The sequence below is a fragment of the Sinocyclocheilus rhinocerous genome, unplaced genomic scaffold (genome assembly GCF_001515625.1).
Source record: "Sinocyclocheilus rhinocerous isolate Xijiao unplaced genomic scaffold, SAMN03320098_v1.1 scaffold640, whole genome shotgun sequence".
NCBI classification, from domain to species: domain Eukaryota; kingdom Metazoa; phylum Chordata; class Actinopteri; order Cypriniformes; family Cyprinidae; genus Sinocyclocheilus; species Sinocyclocheilus rhinocerous.
In genome coordinates this window covers 47,378-61,894 of record NW_015666536.1, presented here as the reverse complement: position 1 = coordinate 61,894, position 14,517 = coordinate 47,378, and the positions used below count along the sequence as shown (strand labels likewise).

The 14,517-nt window shown below is 36.2% G+C and overlaps 1 protein-coding gene across 1 annotated transcript; it reads left to right on the top strand.

Moving 5' to 3' along the window:
• Positions 1–1,101: 1,101 nt before the first annotated feature.
• On the top strand, positions 1,102–12,733 carry LOC107732525 (adhesion G-protein coupled receptor F1-like). Its single transcript, XM_016543887.1, has 6 exons — positions 1,102–1,137; positions 1,276–1,303; positions 9,501–9,676; positions 9,755–9,925; positions 11,169–12,518; positions 12,686–12,733. The coding sequence occupies exons 1-6, from the start codon at positions 1,102–1,104 to the stop codon at positions 12,731–12,733; spliced, it is 1,809 nt and encodes a 602-aa protein (XP_016399373.1).
• Positions 12,734–14,517: the final 1,784 nt, after the last annotated feature.

Below are 14,517 nucleotides of genomic sequence, written 5' to 3'. Positions count from 1 at the left end.
AGTCCATCTGTATGTGGTCCAAATGCCAACTGCACAAATGAAATGGGAAGTTTTAATTGCTCATGTCTGGATGGATTCACTGCAACAAACTCAAATCTCCCCATCAGCATCAATAACACATGTACAGGTACATTCTATATTCAGATATTTGTATAACTTGGAAGTTTTGCTCACATGCCTGTTATTGTATATTCAGACACACAAATCATAAGGATAGATGAAATAGATATTACAAAAAGTAGCTTCAGAAAGAAATGTTTCTTTTTTTCCCCCATGTTCTTTTTTCTTTTCTTTTTTTTCCATTTTTAATTTTTGGGTGAACTGTCCCTTTGATTAGTTTTTTATTAATATGGATATTTTATTTTTATTTTCTGATTTTTAATTAATATGTTAATATACAATTATTTTAATGAAATTATACTCTAAATAAGAAACTAAAACTGCTGGTAGGTGGCAGTAAATGTCATTAATTCAATAATTAATTAATTAATTCATTCGATTTGTTCAAACTGCGGTTTTATTCAGGAATTAAGTAAATGTCTCTCTTTATGAATGGCCCATTAAATCATTGGTTCACCCCACTGTTCTATAATAGAGAACTGGATTGCTAATGACGTCATAAAAGTGAGGCCACTGCACCTCCATATTGGCATTACCAAGTATTCTCATACATTCTATTGAATTAATAGGAAATTGTACGATTTTAATGAGAAAACACCTAACGAGTCAGCGTTTTTATATCTGAAGTCTCACTGTACATTCTTACAATGCAAACGTCTTGAGCATGTAATTAGTAGCCTAAATTGTTTAATGTTGGGAATTTCCAAATGAGACCAGATCGCTCGCAGCCGCAGCCGCTGAGGGACACTGGTCTGGGAGGGAGAAGTGGACTGGAGAAGCCTCTCTGAGCGGAGAGAGTGAGGCATGCGGGGGCTCAGCCGGCGTGGGCTCACTCGTCACCGAGCACCGAGTTCCTCTGCACCGCTGCTTTTTCCTCACAGGCTCCTGGGAGGAAGAAAGCGGGAGGGCGCGAGGGGCGGAGTCGCTCTCTGAAAAGAAAGCTTTCCGCGAGCGCAGAGAGGCGAGAATCATATCCTCGTAATGAGGACATTCCATCTCAATGAGTGCTGCTTCAGAGTGGGCGGTGCCCAAGCATGAAACACACTCACTGTGACCGTCAGCGGCGTGCATGGGGGCCCTGCACGAGCGACAGTAATGGCGCAGCATTTGAAACAACGCCGAAAATTTGCTTTTTTTGCTTTTTTGCTCTGGTAGAGCAATGATCCAGTAGCCATCGCTGAAGGTGAATAATCTAAAAAAAAAAACTAAAATTAAGTCCTGTGTGACTGATACACTTCAAATGGGGTGATTTTAGGTCAAGGTTTTGGCTGTCAGTCAATGATGCTCTCAGCAGGTAAGGAATAGTAAGATGGCCGCTCGAACACTTCCGGTGGCTTCACCGCCGAATGGCAGTTTAGAACCAATAGGAATCAATCAGTCAACACCGGTAACCCATGCAACAGTAAGGATATAGAAAATACATAACACATAACACCTGTTGAAGTGGTGTAATGCTGGGTTAGACAATGGCGATACAAAGTGGATCCAGGTGCAGACAAGGTTAAATAAAATAAAACAAACACAGGTACACAAGGAAACAGAGCTGGAGCAAACTAGGGAACTAAGGCAAGAGCATCTACAGAGAGACAACAACTGACAAAGAACAAGACAAACACTGGGGTATATATACACAAGGTAACAAGGATAACAAGCAGGGGAGCTAATGATTTACTATGGCAACCAATAAGGGTAACTAGGGCAACAAACAAGGAACCAGTGGAACCAAAGGCAAACGGGAAGTAGGGCTGGGCGATTTTTCAGATTTGATCGATTAATTCAAATTTAATGTTTTGCCATGATTTTTTATAAATCGAGGAATCACGATTTTAACTAGAAATATTACCAAACATTAGAATTAGACATTATAACAGTATGCCAGTGTTAACAGTAAAGAGAAAAGAATGATCCAACCGCATGTCGTCGCACGTGATTAACCGCTCATGTGTGACGCGCTCTGTGAAGGACCATAATTAGAATATATCACTAGATTCCATTTACACTGAATGCACTTTTGTGTTGACAAAGATGCGACGCGGGCAGTGGAATAGGAAAAAAAATGCAGGAAGATGGGAGTTGAGTTGAACTTCTTTTAACTTGAGCGCCGTGTTTTTAGAATGCCGTTTCATGCATGCGCAACGGTCAAACGCGTACATGTTTACATAGAAAAAACAATGGAAAAGCAGCGCAATTGAATAAAACCTGTAAAGAACTAATACTGTATGTCTGAAAGTACATGTTTGCATCTTGTTGACAGCCTGAAAGCTGCTGTTCATTGTTTTTACAGAACATTTACAGTTAATGTCTACTGGTGTTTTGCCTTCAGTCGTTTTGAATTTGAATTACCTTGACTTTTGAGATTTTTTTAAAGCATTTTGCTTGTATTATGTCTAAACATATAATATGTATAAGACAAGTTTGTACAAGATGTAGTTGTAGTTCATGCATCTTTTTTGCAAAGATATTTAACAAGTGATTTGTTTAATATTTACATCATGTTGACAAGTGTGGTGCACTTGAAATAGAAATTTCTTTAACTAGAAAGAAAAAGTTACTTGAATCATGTTGTAGTTACATTTTCAAGTTGACTAGTTAAAAATCGAGAATCGGTCAAACGTGAAAAAAAATCAAGATTTAATTTTTTTGCCATATCGCCCAGCCCTAACGGGAAGTAAGCACAGAAACAATAGCAATACAAAACACTTCAACTTAAAAGTCCTTAAACACAAGACAGGGGAAACACAAAACTGGGATCATGACAAGTGAGTTCTAGCTTCACATATGTTTACGCTGAACTTCAATAATAATGTAATAAGATTTTTTTTTCTTTTTGTTAAAGGTGAATTTCTGAACAGTCATTTTCTGTTTGTCATGATTCAAAGCTGATGTGCTTTATTGATGCTGTCAGACTGGACATTTTAATCTTATCAGCAACCATGTTTTTATTATTTGTTTTATTTCAGATATTCATGAATGTCTCAACTCATCATTGGTGTGTGGGCCGAATGTTAACTGTTCCATCTACAATGGAAACTATTCATGCTCTTGTTGGGAAGGATATAACGCTACAAAGATGAATGAAAGTATTAATAGCAATAATCCATGCATAGGTGCGATTCATTTATTTGCATAATTATGTTTTTCAGATTTTTTTAAACACCCTTTTTCAAATTTTCAAAAGGATACAGTCAATTTTCATGTCAAATTTAAAGTTCGTTTCAAAGTCATGTCAGTCTTCTTCAGTTCCAACAGTACCACCACCAATAACAACACCATCAACACCTCCAACAGGAACAAACACAACAACAACAGGTATGCCCAGTAAAACAAAATCTGAGATACAGCACAACAACTGTATGTGAAGATGTTGAAGATTAGTATTAGTAATAAGAACTGTTCCTAAAACCCATTGATTCAATGCACACTTAAGTTCATGGTATTGCCACAAAGAGACAATATAGAGACAACCCAAGCAAACCATGGGTCTGTTCTTTGTACATTGCTTAATACATCTGAGATGATTTGACAGATGCTAGATCTTTTCATCCTGATAACTGATCTCTGGCTAATTTGGTTTTTCAAAAAAGTTAGTGGATTTGATTAAAATATCTGGATTAAATTGTCTGAGATTACTGCGTGATGACATGTTAATTGGAAAGGGCAGATATATCGGTACTCAAAACCATGATCAGCAATATAGCGATTGGCTGGCGGCAAGACAGCAACTTAATGACATTCTATAATTAAGATTAAGGACACAGCCTAGCGAGTAAAATGACATAAAATATCTAATAGATAAATAAAATGTGAAACCTTTTTTTAAAATTCCCAGTTACTTTTTTTACCATTTCTAGTGTTTGTACAGGATTTGCATTTTTCAATGTCAAAAGTATTGTACTTTATTTAATTTTGAAGCTGATTTGTTATATGTGACAGCATTAATGAAAGTGTCTTAAACCATAAGATCCATCTTAAGACATAACTTTCTGTGTTTAAATTGATTGCAATTTGTGCTTCATGAAAGCATTTTGAGATTTGAGAAGTGGCCTGCATCTCCTGCAACACATCAAAACCACCCGCATTAAAACTCAGCATTCAAATTAATGTACAGCTCAGACAAACTGTACATAATGTGTATTTGAATGCAATAAAATTATGAAATAATTATTCCTTCATGCATAAGTCTCTCAATGAGTAAAATTGGCCTTGTCTATTATTATAGATTACAAAACATTTTAATTATTTACAAAACAATTTGAAAATTATTATCTTTTAAAATAATTTTTCCTGGTTTAATAAGGTACACTTGTAAGAATGTCGCAGTGGCTGGGACAGATTTTCAGTATCACCTTCACTTAAAATGATACCATCTAATCCTGTTGACATGAAATAATCCTGCTCCCGAGCAGGTTTGAGTTTAAGGACCTGTTGCTATGACAGCAATTCCGGGATGAGCTTCGATGAACAATCCTGTTCAACAACAGGATTGGAACAAACGATCATGTCAAATCACCAACAATAAATCCTGCTAACTGAGTAATCCACGTACAAAGAACAGACCCCATGACTCCTATCCCCTCAATACACAAACAAACAAGCTAACTTAACAAGACACAGGTGAACTGAATGGGACATTGTAGAAACCGTAGCAACAAACACAAAACAGGAACTAAACCAGAAATGTGCACAAGGAAAATGATGTGCAGTGTCAAAATAAGAGTCTGTGTGCAACTAAACCCTAACTATTTTTTTGTCAGTGACAATGCATTCATATTTTGTCATAAGTAATCTCAGATGATTTTACATTTTTTAATTCTGGAAATTAATAGATTCAATACATAAAATACATCAAATTAATGAATTGTTTTGCATGTTTGAAAAACAAATTTATAGATCTGTATAAACCCTTTGCTATTAACTGTTTGATTTCATGAAGGAAAAAATATTCATATTTTTGTTGTACTGATATTTTTTTTATTCAACAGTGTCAAAAACAGCACTGACAGATACTGTGAATCTAAATCTAAATACTGCACAAAAATATATGACTGAATTAAGATATTTTGTGTTAGTAGGGCTACAAAAATTATGCAATGCATGTCGAAAAATGATAACAGGAAATCTTTTTTGTTAATTTATTGTCTAATAATGAGTTAATTTCTTGGGGGGCACCAGTGTTCATCTAATGCATCCTCTCTAACTGGATCTTATCCATATATTTGAATTTGCATTAGTATAGTTTTAAGGACTGATGATTGTTGCTTAAGCCTGTTGATACAATGTGCATAAATGTACACTTGTTTTACAGTCATTGGAATGCTGATAAAAATAGCTCAGACTTTTGACTTAAGTCTTGCAGAGCCTAATAGCGACAGTTACAAAGATTTATCTGGACGAATTCAGTCAACAGTGAGTATTCTGTGTTTCAAATTTAATGAAAAAAAAAGCTGATTTTTGTGAATACTATAAATACAACTTTGAATACAGCTTGAACATAATTTTGAAAAAGACAAAACATACATGTTTTTGTTTTTAATAATGTTTTATATAAATATATGTATTTATTTTTCTGTAACATCCATTTAACAGTCAGAAGCAGTTCAAATATAGTATCCTTCAATATCAACCTCTTTGCAAAGCCTTGTAGAAGAGAGGCTTGATCCATATACGCACATAACATAGTGATGTCATATCACAATAACTTCATTTCATTTTTATTATTGTAACATTTTCAAGCATACATTGGGTACTTTTGCTTTTTACAGATTAACGCAAGTTATTCTAATAAGCTAACTGGCTACAATATTGGTTCTACAAAAGTCTCTGGCTTCAGGTATGATCTATCATTTAAATTAGCACTTTTTTCACACAAAGTTCCCATTATTTACTGCTTTTTTCAAATACAATGTAAATAATGTCTTCACATTGGTGTGGTTTGTGTTTCGCTCCATAGGCCTGGTAGTGTTATAGCAGACTACACAATAAATGCAACATCCAACAGCCTTGATTTTGGAGCAGCAAACACACAGGTTTCTGACTCTCTAAGGGCACAAGGAATAATTTTAACTGAAGATGCTTTTGCTCAAAGTGGTAAGAGTAGTCAGTGCCTAATCTAAAACCCTTCAGATTTCTTAGTTCCATCATATTTTATTATTTTATTGTTTAAGTTTTGTTTGTTGTTGGGTGATATGAGTTGTATGGTTTCTATTTACAGATCAAACCGTTTTCACAACAGATCAGTTATATCCTCTGCAAAAGGTGGACCTGAACTGTATACAGCCAGACTTTGCAAAGGGACAAATAAAATGGACAGTGGATAACAAAGATCCTGCACTAGACAACACAAGATACTTACTTTCAAACAACAACAGAACTCTCACTGTGAAAAGTGCTAGTGAAACTGACAGTGGTGAGTGACATGGATTTATTTTGTCTTTGCCTGTGGCAAAGTGCCTGATTGCTATTAGAGTCTGGTTTTAAATGGGACATTGGATGCAAAATTCACTTTTACATGGCATTTGCATGTAAATGTGTCTTAGCAGTGTGTGGAAACAACCACCCTACAATGGTAAAAGTCCATTCACTCTTTTTTTTTTTAATCCCCCAAAAAACTAAACAGTCTCAATTATCAAGCTGTTTTGATTTTCTGAGTAGTGTGACGTCATCAGAGCCACCGAGGACGTAGTTTTGTTTTTGATGGTAATGCACCACCAAATACACACACACAAAAACAAAAACAAAAAAACAATGGAAGAGAGGGGTGGACTGAGCAGTAGCTCATTATCATTTAAAGTGACATGCACCGAAACAGGTTGCTGTGAACTAGTGATGCGCGGATGAGCTAAAACGTCACCCGAATCCGCAGCTTCAAATAAATTATCCACCCGCCAACCGCCCGCACCTGTATTTTTGTCTGATTTAGATTACCGCACCTGACCCGCACCCGATCATCACATTAGGGTTCGTACTGTCATTAAAAACCTGGAAAAGTCATTGAACAGCAATTTCCAGGTTTATGTAAAAATAAATAAACTCAAAAAGTTTTTGAAAAAATCATGAAAATTTATTTCACAATTCTCTGTATAATAGAATTATGTTTAATCAGATCCTGAATTTCGTTGCGGGATTGCGCATACATCGCATTACTCATTCCCGCAGCTTTCGACTTTAAAATGAGGGAAATTACTGCAAAACCTTTATTCAATATAGCGTGTAGGTTAGATGAGTAAATAAATCCACACAAACCATCAGATGAAAACAGCGTAAGTGATTCAGCTGTACCGCGTCTTCTCTCTTTGACTTTCGCTTCACATCGACGCATCTAGAGCTGCTGCACGCTGCAATAGAAGACTTTAGCTCGCGTTTCGGGACAGTTGACAGAATTGTCAATAGCCTGATCGGTCATTGTTGCATCGTCACAAAAATGTATTATTTTCACGTCTTTTTAAGCCATTCGGTACTCGCGCTCTCCAGAGGCGCGTGCGCTCACAGTCACATCCACGTACTGCCAATACCAAATTGAGAAAGTAGGCTACTGTCGGTTTTGTCTTAAGTTAATGAGTGTCAGTATTGGATCCGTGAAATAGCTCTTGTGACAGCAGCCTAATAAAGCTGTGCCGTCTTTTATTAATGTTAATCAAACAACAAAAGACAGAGAAAATCCCTTACTGCTCTTGACTAAATAATGTTTTGTTGAATAACTTTTAATGTTAATTTACAGTTTATTCAATTTCTGTAGCCTATTTAAAACACGTTCATAATTTAGAAAATGTAGTTAATACTTGCATCATTAATGATTTGTTTTATCCACCCGCGACCCACCCGCAAATAATCAGAATGCATTTTTTTATTACCCGACCCACCCGATCCGCGGATTATCCGCAGCGCCCGCGGATATAACCGCCATCCGCGCATCACTACTGTGAACAGACATGTTTTTGACAAGGTAAAAAGGGTGTTGTTTTATACGACCATTGAGGAATTTGAACCAGAGTATGTTATAGACATTTCATTAAGACCCTAAATAATCATACCAACTTGTGGAAAATGGACATCCGATGTCCCCTTTAAAAGGTAGACTGCTATAAAACTGTGCCATAGTTTGATTTAAGTATATTAGCACTGCACTGATATACTATAGGATATGATTATACTAAATATTGTATACTAGGATACAAATTGTGGCATAGATGTTGCTGCTGTATCAACATTAAGTTTAATTATGAAACCAATTAACCAATCAAAAACAAAGCATTAATGTCATGAACATCCACTCATACACAAACTATTATATAAATAATTATATTAATAATACATTTGTTTATTGGTTTTTCCCTAACATGCAGGTCAATATTCATGCATCATACAAAGGAATACAATACCATACATTCAGTGGCAAAACATTGTTATTAAACAACGCCCCAGTATTATCGTGGGTGATAAATACCGTGTTTTTCCATTTGATGGCAGCAGTTTTCAACTGAAATGTTCTGTTGATGTTGGCTACAATCTTGAGTGGGTCATGGAACAGTACAAATTTCAGGTTGTACATACAAATCACTGGTACAGTTTTATACGTTAATGAGTTGTTATTTAATCCTTCAATTAAATTATCCATGTTATTAATATGTTTTCGTGTAAATGCATTTCTCTTTTTACACAATCAGGATCTGACAGTATCACATTAAACTATAATACTTCGAGGGGAAATTGTTCAGATCAAACCTTTACCTTTACATGTCGTCTCAAGGATCTGCCACAACTACAGAATTTCAGTTATAGCTATAGCAGCGTCACAGTTAGGACAAGCACAGAAAGTGAGCCTTCAGTTTCTCATTCTTTGCAGCATCAAAGTGCTTTATACTGTTTACTTTTTTACTGTACAATTTCATGATTTTTACGGTCTAGCAGACTTTTCTTTGGATCGTATCACACCTGATTATCTGGTGTTGAATGTACTGGTCATATTGTTTAGTCATTTGACCCGTTATTTCTGATGTTTCTGCATATTGTACAAGTAGCTTGCAGGGGCACTTTCAAGTCCCAACATTTATAAAGTGTAATGTGATGTTATATTCTGAGAGAAATTGTGGAGAAATTGTTGAATTCCCTTCTGACTTGCAATCAAATACTTCTCACTAATGACAGCAGGAAATCAGATGTGCGCATCAATGGAGATGTGGTTGTTGTTAAGGTTAATGAAACTCTTAACAACATATCTTTTGCCTTTGACATTACTGATCAATCTTTGGGAAATCCTCAGTGTGTCTTTTGGAACTTCAGTCTCAGCAATTGGGATTCCACTGGATGCGAAGCAAAGCCCTATATACATTGTGGAGAAATTGTTGAATTCCCTTCTGACTTGCAATCAAATACTTCTCCAGATTATGACTGTCGAAATGAAGAACTTGGAGTTGGAAAAACAGATGAAGTGAAGACAGGAGTCTGTGGAAAAGGTTTGAAAGGCACCTTAACTTACAAATGTGAATCACGCGATTGGAAACCATTAGAGGACAACTGCATAATTGAAGATATCGACAACCTTAAAAACAAACTTCAGGTAATCATGTAATTATCTACAATGATCTGGCCATTTTAAAGGTTTCTATCATTTATATATTTGTACTTTGCAATTTAGTTCTTGCGTGTGGAGGAGATTCCAGGGTTTATGGCTGACCTCAGTTCTGCCACAGCAAAGCATGATATTAATATAACCCAGTCTGCTGCTACTGTCCAAGCAATTGTTGACATACTCTTTAAAATTGCCAACTTGTCACAAGCTACTTCCATCAATAATCCAGTTATGGGGGTATGTATATTCACATTTAAGCTTTTATGTGATGACAGCAGGAAATCAGATGTGCGCATCAATGGAGATGTGGTTGTAGTTAAGATTGACAGCAAAACAATTAACAACATATCTTTTGCGTTTGACATTACTGATCAGTCTTTGGGAAATTCTCAGTGTGTCTTTTGGAACTTTAGTCTCAACACATGGGATTCCACTGGATGTGAAGTAAAGCGGAACAACACTGGCAACATTACATGTGAATGCAACCACACAACCTCTTTTTCGATCCTAATGTCACCATTTCACATTGATCCCATTCATCTCATGGCCTTAGACTTTATAACTTACATTGGCGTAGCTATTTCGATGGCCAGCTTGATTATATGCCTGATTATTGAGACTATCGTATGGAAGTCAGTGACAAGAAATTACACATCCTACATGCGACATGTCTCCATAGTCAACATTGCCGTGTCCCTGCTGATCACAAACATCTGTTTTATCATTGGAGCTGCAATCGCAGAACAAGAACAGCCAACCTCAGTGGGTCGCTGCAGTCCAGCGGTTTTCTTCATGCACTTTTTTTACTTGGCTCTTTTGTTCTGGATGGTAATCATGTAATTATCTACAATGATCTGGCCATTTTAAAGGTTTCTATCATTTATATATTTGTACTTTGCAATTTAGTTCTTGCGTGTGGAGGAGATTCCAGGGTTTATGGCTGACCTCAGTTCTGCCACAGCAAAGCATGATATTAATATAACCCAGTCTGCTGCTACTGTCCAAGCAATTGTTGACATACTCTTTAAAATTGCCAACTTGTCACAAGCTACTTCCATCAATAATCCAGTTATGGGGGTATGTATATTCACATTTAAGCTTTTATGTGATATTTAGACATTTTATGCTTGTTGTATTGAAGTGAATTTAGATAATGAAGATAATGTCTAATTAAGATAAGAACTTGTGTTGATTCAGTTACATAATTGTGTTGTGCAATAGCCATTCTCTTCATTATTATATTATATTATATTATATTATATTATATTATATTATATTATATTATATATGTTACTATCAGGATTTTATTTTATTAAAATGTGGCAGATCATATTTTTTATATTAGGATATAATATCTTATATCTTTTGTTAGTGTCTTTGTGTCTTATTAGATTATACAAATATCTTATATATCAATTATTTCCACATTTTATGGGCTAAACTTCATAATATAAAACATAATTTTATATTACATTTCCAGAGTTTCCTAAACACAGTGGACATTATTGTATCAGGTAATGTCAGTAATACATGGAACAAACTGAACAAAGGCAAAAACACAGAAGACACCAGCATTAAACTTCTGAGCGCTATTGAGGATATAAGTGACCGTCTCACAGATGAGTTTGCGATTAATGAAACATCCATTCAGCTGAATAGAACTACAATTAAAAACTCATTCAATATAACATCAGCACTGCCAAACTCGGCTACAGAGATTGTGGTACCACAGGTTCCTCAAGAGACTACCATAACCATCATAATCTTCACAACTCTTGACAAAGTACTACCTTCTCAAGGTACTAATGACAGCAGGAAATCAGATGTGCGCATCAATGGAGATGTGGTTGTTGTTAAGGTTAATGAAACTCTTAACAACATTTCTTTTACATTTGACATTACTGAACAGTCTTTGGGAAATCCTCAGTGTGTCTTTTGGAACTTCAGTCTCAGCGATTGGGATTCCACTGGATGCGAAGCAAAGCCCTATATAAGTAAAGGGAATGAAACTGGCAAGATTACATGTGAATGCAACCACACAACTTCCTTTTCAATCTTAATGTCACCGTTTTCCATTTATCACAAAGCCTTAGCCTATATAACTTACATTGGCGTAGCTATTTCGATGGCCAGCTTGATTATATGCCTGATTATTGAGACTATCGTATGGAAATCAGTGACAAGAAATGACACATCCTACATGCGACATGTCTCCATAGTCAACATTGCCGTGTCCCTGCTGATCGCAAACATCTGTTTTATCATTGGAGCTGCAATCGCAGAACAAGAACAGCCAACCTCAGTGGGTCGCTGCAGTCCAGCCGTTTTCTTCATGCACTTTTTTTACTTGGCTCTTTTGTTCTGGATATTAATGTCAGCGCTGTTGCTCTTTTACCGTACAATTATGGTCTTGTCTCAAATGTCAAGGGCCAAAATGATGGTCATCGCCTTCATAGTCAGTTATGGTGCACCTTTGCTGATAGCGGTCATCACTGTTGCCTCAACAGCTGGACCTCAAAATTATATTTCCAAAAGAAATGCATGCTGGCTGAACTGGTTAGAATCAAAGGCCCTGCTGGCATTTGTGATTCCAGCTCTCACTATTGTAGCCATAAACCTTGTAGTTTTGATTGTGGTTCTGTACAAGATGTTGAGGAGAGGAGTTGGTGCCGCAACTCAACCAGATGAGAAACATGCCCTGGTGGTCATTGCCAGATGTGTGGCCATTTTAACTCCTATCTTTGGTCTAACATGGGGATTTGGCATTGGAACCATGGTGTCACAAGATTTAGGCATTCATGTGGTGTTTGCACTCCTCAATTCACTGCAGGTATCACTTTCTTTCTCATTAATATCAAATTTATAGTAAGGTTAAATTTTGTGTATACCCATTTTTTGCATTTCTCTAATGCTGCACACTGATTTATTATAAATGTCCATGTTTCTAATTAAACTTGAATCACTTTGAATCATACCTTGTAACACTTCCTTTAATAGGGATTCTTTATCTTGGTGTTCGGAACGCTTTTAGACAGCAAGGTATGAGTTTCCTTCTGTTGATTTACAAAAAGCTTAAGCAAAGCCACTTAACGTTGTAGTCTTTGATTTTCAATCTAAAGATCTGGCATTATAAACATTATTTTAAACCACCATACATTACAAATATGACAACACCATATCAGCCTGGCAGGGTTTATTTGGACTGTCATGTGACTGTTATGTGAATGTACATTATCCTGCTTATTACACGGCTGCCCACCAAAAACATGAACAGGAAATATTGATTTGAATTGAAATAATTTTTAATTTGACCTGTATATTAGTTTAGCTTAAAACAGTATTCCACTACTGTGCAATTGACCTAGCAACAATATGGACACTGCAAAAACATTTCAGTAATATTAATAGGCAACTGAAGTTCTCTGAAGTCATTTTCATTACAGTCGATAACTGAGATAGTGCCAAGTGTGTTTTGTGTGTGTTTGTATGAAGATAAACTGAGTTCTTGGATTGTTATGAGAGACATAAATCTAGCTCTGGTTTCCAGATAGGTGGTATGATATACAGAGTTGGCATGAACAACAGTTTAATGTCAGCGCTGTTGCTCTTTTACCGTACAGTTATGGTCTTGTCTCAAATGTCAAGGGCCAAAATGATGGTCATCGCCTTCATAGTCAGTTATGGTGCACCTTTGCTGATAGCGGTCATCACTGTTGCCTCAACAGCTGGACCTCAAAATTATATTTCCAAAAGAAATGCATGCTGGCTGAACTGGTTAGAATCAAAGGCCCTGCTGGCATTTGTGATTCCAGCTCTCACTATTGTAGCCATAAACCTTGTAGTTTTGATTGTGGTTCTGTACAAGATGTTGAGGAGAGGAGTCGGTGCCGCAACTCAACCAGATGAGAAACATGCCCTGGTGGTCATTGCCAGATGTGTGGCCATTTTAACTCCTATCTTTGGTCTAACATGGGGATTTGGCATTGGAACCATGGTGTCACAAGATTTAGGCATTCATGTGGTGTTTGCACTCCTCAATTCACTGCAGGTATCACTTTCTTTCTCATTAATATCAAATTTATAGTAAGGTTAAATTTTGTGTATACCCATTTTTTGCATTTCTCTAATGCTGCACACTGATTTATTATAAATGTCCATGTTTCTAATTAAACTTGAATCACTTTGAATCATACCTTGTAACACTTCCTTTAATAGGGATTCTTTATCTTGGTGTTCGGAACGCTTTTAGACAGCAAGGTATGAGTTTCCTTCTGTTGATTTACAAAAAGCTTAAGCAAAGCCACTTAACGTTGTAGTCTTTGATTTTCAATCTAAAGATCTGGCATTATAAACATTATTTTAAACCACCATACATTACAAATATGACAACACCATATCAGCCTGGCAGGGTTTATTTGGACTGTCATGTGACTGTTATGTGAATGTACATTATCCTGCTTATTACACGGCTGCCCACCAAAAACATGAACAGGAAATATTGATTTGAATTGAAATAATTTTTAATTTGACCTGTATATTAGTTTAGCTTAAAACAGTATTCCACTACTGTGCAATTGACCTAGCAACAATATGGACACTGCAAAAACATTTCAGTAATATTAATAGGCAACTGAAGTTCTCTGAAGTCATTTTCATTACAGTCGATAACTGAGATAGTGCCAAGTGTGTTTTGTGTGTGTTTGTATGAAGATAAACTGAGTTCTTGGATTGTTATGAGAGACATAAATCTAGCTCTGGTTTCCAGATAGGTGGTATGATATACAGAGTTGGCATGAACAACAGTGAATATTAGGAAATTTGTGATCGCT